Here is an 8,518-nt window from a genome sequence, read left to right as displayed (position 1 = left end):
AGTGTGGTTGGCCCCAATCTCAGGCTTTGTTTATTAAAAATTTGTTATTTCAGACACAAGTTTATACTCATCGACGTGTTTCCGTCAAATATTAGCGCGACCGGTATATAAGGCGTCTACAGTTCTGTCGTCTACCAACATTGAATGATGCTAATTTGCACATGTCATGTCACAATACAGAAGAAGCAGAGTAGGTGGCAGCTTTACGTTTAATTATATACTGTAACATGGCAATTCAAAAGTCTCCTTATAAGCCTATTTGAATGGCATTTGTATCATATGTAATATACTTAGACAACGTATTTAACTTTCAAAGAAACATAATATGGTAAAATTCAATTTCAATGGGTGACAGTCATTATTGATTTTTTCAACTTGTATCATTGCCGACACGGCGTTGTTCACAAATCATCATATCACAATCATCTTCAAGATTAACAATAAACCTAAGATTAACATTGAAATGCATTATTCATCGATACAAACTTATGACAACACTATCGGTATTCAACGTATCAAGGCCGTTATTACGAACATTCTGAAATTCTGAATTGTTTGTATTAAACGAATACCTATAACTAGTCTGTAAAAATTAAATGTTTGATTCTAAAACTAAAAACTTATAAATACGACAAATTTCACTACTAAGGCACTCATTTTAAAATGCTCATTACGAAAAATTGTTAGATCTACAGATATTATACAACACAGGAATATTAAATTTAAATAGAAATGCACACCATTGCGAATTAAACAAGAAAATCAAAAACAATACAAAATCGATATATCGTTATTTTGAGATATCGATATTCTGTTGTGACGTTTTTCTTTTTTTCTTGTTTATCTACAATTATGACAACTAAATACTAATAAGGACTTGTTTTGATCAGAATGTCTTGACATGAGTCTAAACTCTAAAGTATTATTTATTTAAATGATTGTGTGAAATTGTTTGCTTTAGTTTTATTTGAATTTCAAATTTTTGATAGAGTTTGCATCGATGATGGAACCCTCACACATTAATGCCTTTGCATTGTTTTTCGAAAAAAATCGAGTAAGTAAAAAAAAAATATTCTAAATGCATGTGATATAATTATTATCAAGCATGTAATAATTTATTATTTTAACTATTAGTTATTCGCCTAAACTTTTTTTTCCACTATATTTTTTGTATAATTTATTGAATTTTCAATCCTGTCTTTTACAATAAATCTTAAAAATAATCAAAATAATTTTTAACTTTTTTTTATGTCGATTTTAATTTTTAATTTAATCTTGACATTAATATTTAAATAAACAAGTATAGACTCATTGCAAGTTGCCACAGTAGCAAGTAATTATTTATTCAGTTAATTATAAATTTCATGCAATTTAAAATTTATATGTTTCAACTTAACTTTAAATGTTTTGTCAATTTATTTTATTGATTTGAATGTCTTCTATATTTATGTTTTTTATTATGTAAATTGTATTTTATGTTAATTTTCTCAGACAAAACATTTTATTTCAAATTAACTGAACATAGGAATAACCTTGATGGTGTATAAAATTAACATAATGACTATTTCCATCTATTTATAACTTTTAGCTAAAGAGGAAACCGCTGTTTTAAGTATTCTACAATAATTATTAGGAAGTATGTTATTTGTATGTCTATGTAAATTGGGCAGCATCCAAACTCAATCTGTAACACATTTACATTACGACTACAGCCTTATAAATTAGACAATTCACCAACACAACATTTACTGTACTGTAGAAGAAGAAATTTTACTTGACACTTTTCTGTGTCACTCTTCCAAAAAATGGAATTCTTTACCAGCACACATATTCCCATCCTCATATTACTTGGGTTCCTTCAAAAGAGGTGTGCAAAGGCATCTTTTTATTGCTGTTTAAATAAACTCTCATATGATCCGATGTTAAATATTGATAGACGTCAAAGTGCATTGATAATTAAATACAAATAAGATAAGAGTATTCTTAATTAATTGCCTCCTTGTACTTATTATGAATCAATAAGTATATTTAAAAGATAATCAAACCCAGTTACGTACAACATGATAAAGATATCGACTTGAATGTTTCGTTGTGATTGGTGTTTCGAGTAACTAACTTATAATTGATAAAGATGCACTTTGATATGTGGTGGGTTTACCTTGATGGGTGGGTGCCGCCCTCGAATTAAACGAAAAAAGGCAGTAGACCAGAAACATCGCAAATAATGGTTGAGGATGGAAGTGATCAAGACTGCGTCAGACAGGTGACCAGTGAGGGCGCTATGAGGCTGGCACCTCGAACCGCAGATCACAACAAACTCGACAGACCCATGTCGGCTCTATTGCGAAAAATGGCCATCATTAGAACCGTGAATCATTTTGATTATAATTCCGAGAGACACTGCTCATTACCTCCTTAATCATTTAAGGAGGTAATGAGCAGTGAAACAACAAGAGCAATAAACAACTTGTTTGTTTAAAAAAAATATTTTTTGTAAACAACGAATACCAAAATAAATTGTAAGAATACGGCGACGATAACGTTGAACGCGATATAAAAACTTGAGAGAGTGTAGTTAAGTTTTATGAACACCGCATACGACAGATTCCCGCAAATTACCTTCTTTACGTCTAATTAAATTGTTGCTACAAACGTAATACAAAACATGAACGTTTATTAGAATCCGATAACATATAACCATGTAACCATAAGGCTACTTAAAGCTTTACGACCAAAAGGCGACTAAAGTATATATGTAAATAAATCTACCGGCACTAAACGGCCGTATCTTACAACTCTTTTTATTTTTATGTCTGGACAAACATTTTATTATGGACGGCAAAATAGTTTATATTTTAATTTTTCTGATTAAACTTTTCTATCTAATTTTGTAAGATATTAAGTCTAACAGTTGAAAATATTAAATGTACCTAATCTTAATTTTTAGCTATGACATTATTGTTTTTTAATCTGCGGCTGTGGTTGGTTTTCAGATCACATTAAGTAAATATAATTATTCCCATTCAATCTGTCATTGAACAATTATGGTGCGAACATAAATAAAAAAGAAGAATGTAATTTAAGATAGTAAATTGAAACCTTAGTATGAGCGAGCACTTTAACAAAAGTATTTTGCGACTTAAAACTTCATGTCCGTGACTCTACGTCTAATGAGTTGATTATTATTATATTAAAATACATAATATTACAATTTTCTTTTATCAATTTATCAAAAAGAACGATCTGACAGTAAAATAATGATTTCTATTACGAATATCGAATAATTATTAATTGTTGATAATTCAGTTAAGTATTTTAAATCAATTTCATTTTATCTTTGGGTGTGTGTGTGTCGTTATATCATATTAGTTATTCTATTTCTATTGTGTCATAATTCTATTTTTGCCTTAATGATCAGTATTTGTACTTCTTATAATTAGTAATAAACATAATTAGGTATAATTATTGTAATTGAATAAAGTCCGTGCTAATTAAATAAATAATTTAAAAAACTGATTTAGTTAAATTATTGATTGCCTTTCACTATTATATATTACACTATACAGTACAATATTGCAATGAATTTACAATACATATAATTAATTGTTTATTAAAGATAAATTACGGCACATCTTATACGACAAATCTGTCATCCATCCTAAGTAGGTAGGCTAGCTTTAGCATAAAATATAATTAGTGATACACGTGTCGCTTCTTTTACTTGTGGAACTCCTTATTTTGGCCATCATGTAGCGCGAATATTTAAACTGCACAAGTTGATTGTAATAATATTTTTTCATGAAAATAATAAGACAACGATTAAAGTATATACAGGTTTGTTTCTAAAACACAAATAATATCGCAAAAAAACGCATAGAGTAGTGTAATTAATATATGTAATTATATAAAATTTATGTAAGTATATTGTATAAAAATCGTTCAATCAAATGATCCAAAACTGTTTCTTACGTTGCATTCTCGCTGTAGTATATTCGTAACATCGACCTTCGTAAATATTCCACATCGATTCGATCACACCTCAAAACGCGCTCGCTTTTGAGAGCCAGGTATCGGCCTGCTGTTATACCTCCCTCATAGAAAACCTTCTGGAACCTTTTGAGTCGGCTTAGGCGACCTGCACATTCTGAACGACAAATATGATCGGATTACTACCTCTAATGCCTCTTTCATGGGGAAACTACACTAAAACCATACACATTCATCGTATCCGTCGGGGGAATCGATAAATGAGGAATAAAGACCGAATTTTAGTATCATAACGAATATGAATACAATCTTTTAATTATTGTAATATCGTAACTCTACATAATTTCAATTTACAAACTATTATTAAATTGTAATGGAGTTATTATGTCAAAAAGCCGAGATGGCCCAGTGGTAAGAACGCGTGAATCTTAACCGATGATCGTGGGTTCAAACCCGGGCAAGCACCACTGAATTTTCATGTGCTTAATTTGTGATTATAATTCATCTCGTGCTTTACGGTGAAGGAAAACATCGTGAGGAAACCTGCATGTGTCTAATTTCACTGAAATTCTGCCACATGTGAATTCTACCAACCCGCATTGGAGCAGCGTGGTGGAATAAGCTCCAAACCTTCTCATCAAAAAGAGGAGAGGAGGCCTTTAGCCCAGCAGTGGGACATTCACAGGCTGTTACGGTTACGGTATTATGTCATTTTAAAATCAAACAGCACAAAGTCGATTAGCCAAAGGAAAAGTCAACAGTTTGAGGGTTAACTCAATTGTCTCATTGTGTAAAACCAATTAGCTAAAGATTTTCATTTTCATTATATGCTTCTTCTTCTTCGAGTGCCACTCTGAGTAGTGTAGGTTGGCAGTCAGCTTTCCTTCTTGTTCTTCGCGAGGCGAAAGAGTTTATTATATGCTTGACTTGTTATATTCTGTTGAGTTGTACGACTACTGCCCTCCGCTAAATTAGGCGTAAATTCATTTGTCAAATCAACAAACAAAAATAATGTTTTCAATTCATTGAATTAATTGAAAACGTTGTTATTCTGTTAAATAAATAATTTAAATACAAAATTACATGGAGATACTACTTTAGTTTACTTAGTAGTAGTGATTGAAATTGAGTGCCATTCTATGCAGTCTGTATTAAAGTACTAACGGTGCCATCGTTCGTAGTAATTGTCCCAGCCAGCAATTATCTACGTAGAGGATTAGAACTATTTAAATTATTATATCACCTAGGTAGGCTTTTTGAAACCCCGTCTGGATAGATATCCCTATCATCAGACATTCTACCGCCAAACAACTATGTTTAGGTATAGTATATCTTTGTGTTCTTTTGGTTTGGAAGAGTGAGCCAAAGTAACTACAGGCACAACAGACATAACATATTAGTTATAGTATGAGGTTGCTGGCGCCGACTATGTAAGGGATGTTTAATATTGCTTAGGGCGCCTGACGTATGTTATTCTGGCCCATTAGCCCGTTTGCCCAACCGCTTTACCACCCAATTATAAAAAATAACAATTTTGTCTACACAGAATTAATTTGTTGTTTTAAAAAGTAGTTGATAATCATAGTTCTTTTCCGGCTGTAATCACAGTTTCATCTATCTACTTTAAAAGCTACAAGACTACTTTGTGTGACTCAAATTACTTCACACACGACAGTTGATAGTTTTGCCAGGTGACAGGTGCCTTTGCCTTGAATGGGTGAAAATTAAAATATGCAACTACTTTGTAATTTTGATAAACATTCTAATAAATTATACATGTCTTACGTATTAAAAAACAAAACAGTGCTCGTCCAGATTAAACGACCACCCTTATGTTGTGCATGTAGCTTAAGATCTATGAGTTATATCCACTGGGCCATCTCGGTCCTTATACATTATTAAAATAAGCGTCTTATGTTTCAGTTGAGCTATTGCGGCCAAGATTGTCAAAGGATACCGCCATCTTTGTGGAATATGTATGGAACTAAAGTAAATTATCTTGACCTCAGGTAAAATTATTATTTTTATTAGTATATTGAAAAATTATCCTGCTGGCAGGACAGCGGGATACTGCATTTATTTGATTAAATTCAACGGAACAACATTTAAATTTATGTCAAATTCTATAAAATAAATATAAAACTAATAACCTGACCTATCTACTAAGATGTTGGGTTCCTACGAGTTTAAGCGCATGATTTAATAATGACGTTTTTTTTAAATTAATATAACAATTAGTAATTTAGCGGAAACGGGGTCGAGAGACTGTTGACTTTTAATTTGTAATTTTTGTTTCTTTATTCTGATAATTAAAATCCATTCATTTTTTTTTCATTCCCAATGCTTCAAATATGAAATGGTAAAACTGCAAAGTAACATTAGACAACGTTCCTTTTTTCGCGCTTATCTGATCTCGCAGTGATCAAACAAATATTTTTAAAACGAAATATTACATTTTTTTATATAAAACTCGTAAGTATAATTAACTAAATATCATATTAAATATGATATACTATGCTACAGAAAAATAATTAATGTTTTATATTCTATGTATGATATTGTTATTTACAGTTACAATAATATTGAAACTTTAAAAGGTCTGGAAAATTTCAGAGGATTGGAAGAATTAATATTAGATAACAATAAATTAGGCGACACTGTTATTTTTCCACACTTACCTAAATTAAGGACTTTATCGATAAATAAGAATCAGGTAAAACTTACCACTTTACTTTAGCATAAACTAGAAATAAAATCATAATATTAGAATGTCTCATTTTACCTGATACCTAGCTGTGCCACTCGGGGAATACCCGCGTTAGAGTTGGATACACATCCGGCAAATTGTATGACACATGCTTGTGTCATACAATTTGCAGGATTGGTTAACGTGTATAGTTAATACTAGAACTTCCTTACAAAATGGTTTATCTAAAGCAATAATTAATATATTTTCAGATAGCAGATTTAGATAGATTAATAAATGAAATACATAAGAATTTTCCTTCACTTTCATACCTGAGTCTTTTAAGTAATAAGGCATGTCCGAACCAGCTTTCTGATAATGATAAAGACGACGCAGACTACCAAAGATACAGGTGAAGTAAATACAACTCGATTATTTATCACTTTGAAAACAAAGATCTCATCATCATCATCGAAAGATCATTTCTAAAAATAATTACTGCAAGATTTTTTTTGTAGCCTGTGTAATAGCGCTTTTATCAAGCTAAAATACATTATAATAATCTACAATGTCAATCATTACATTTTTTAGATATTTCGTACTTTACAAACTGCCAAATTTACGGTTTTTGGATTCAAAGCGAGTTTCAACGGCAGAAAGAAGAGAGGCGGCCACGCGCGGCGAGTTTATGCGCGTGCGCAGGCCTGCATGCGACACAAAATCCTCCGTGATATCACCTACAGGCAGCACTATGAGGCCCTTACCTGTGGACCTAAATGCATTAGGGAAACATAAAGGTTATATATTATTTGTTCTAATATTGTCACTTCTAATTTTTTAAATCTGTTATTTTGAGAGACTTATTTATTAAACTGTTGTTATCTTCTCTTTGACTTTGACTTCATAAGAGGCCCACTGGGAAAAGTAATCGAAAACTAGAGAATGCTAAGTCAAATAATTTTTTTCTCTGTTTTAGGTGCATATGGAAAATGCCTTTATAAATATACGGGCAAGCATTCAGAGGGTAACAGGTTTATAGTCAATAGTGATTTATGAGATGTCATGCCATGTCGTTGGTAAGATGGTAATAGATATTTGTATAATTATAATGATATATCACACTGCTACACACGCAGCAGTGTCATATATATATTTACTTATTTCAATTCCATTTGTACAAATTTGAAACTTATATAATGCTTCCTGCTTATAATGTTAACATAATACTGGGCAGTGGACATGTGAATTCTAAAAATTTCAAATTATCTACATCATATATTTTTATTTACAACTAGCTATCAGTAGAATAGGGGTCTATATAAAACGTTTATATATATATATGTAAACGTTTTAAACAACTATATATATATATACGCTCCCAGCTCCTAAAATACAATACACATTTTTGTTGTAGAAATACTACATTGCTAACATTCTTAGGTCAATGTCACCAAAAATGTTATACTTTTTGTTGAACTTATTTTCAATTTAATATTGTATTGATATTTTGTTGTGTTTTTACTCAAAAGCGCACATTTTGTTCAAATGTAGAGTATTTAAATTTTACTTAAATTTTATCTCTAAAACTGCCATTATAACTGTGATCGCCGATATATAATATTAAAGTTGAGTGAAACAATTATTGTTTGTTTTATTTTTACATATTAATCCTTAAAACAGGCTGAATCCAAATTCATCATTAAATCCTTATACGTGCTACGTAAGCAGTGCATTGTCAATGTGATTTTTTAAATATTATTAGTAAAAGTGTTGTAATAAAATATTAAAAATGTAACTTATTATTTTGTACTAATTTGAAAATTCTATAAAGGTTATGGATAATTG

General features: G+C 30.8%; 1 protein-coding gene across 2 annotated transcripts; it reads left to right on the top strand.

The window, feature by feature from the left end:
- The first annotated feature begins 866 nt into the window (after positions 1-866).
- On the top strand, positions 867-8,313 carry LOC126769293 (leucine-rich melanocyte differentiation-associated protein-like). 2 transcript variants are annotated; one of them, XM_050487984.1, is made up of 6 exons: positions 867-1,054; positions 5,911-5,996; positions 6,601-6,700; positions 6,946-7,085; positions 7,265-7,470; positions 7,650-8,313. In XM_050487984.1, exons 1-6 carry the CDS (start codon positions 1,001-1,003, stop codon positions 7,727-7,729), a joined length of 666 nt encoding a protein of 221 aa, XP_050343941.1. In that variant the 5' UTR covers positions 867-1,000; the 3' UTR covers positions 7,730-8,313. The 2 variants fall into 2 exon arrangements, with proteins under 2 accessions (XP_050343941.1, XP_050343940.1); XM_050487983.1 differs by having other exon boundaries at positions 6,559-6,700.
- Positions 8,314-8,518: the final 205 nt, after the last annotated feature.

The sequence above is a fragment of the Nymphalis io genome, chromosome 6, assembly GCF_905147045.1.
Source record: "Nymphalis io chromosome 6, ilAglIoxx1.1, whole genome shotgun sequence".
In the NCBI taxonomy this organism is placed as follows: domain Eukaryota; kingdom Metazoa; phylum Arthropoda; class Insecta; order Lepidoptera; family Nymphalidae; genus Nymphalis; species Nymphalis io.
This window is presented reverse-complemented; position numbering and strand designations above follow the sequence as displayed.

Coding starts and splice junctions, on each gene's coding strand:
- LOC126769293 (XM_050487983.1), top strand. CDS start 1,001: ATGATGGAACCCTCACACATTAATGCCTTTGCATTGTTTTTCGAAAAA. Junction 5,997..6,558: donor GTAAATTATCTTGACCTCAG/GTAAAATTATTA, acceptor TGTTATTTACAG/TTACAATAATATTGAAACTT. Junction 6,701..6,945: donor TATCGATAAATAAGAATCAG/GTAAAACTTACC, acceptor ATATATTTTCAG/ATAGCAGATTTAGATAGATT.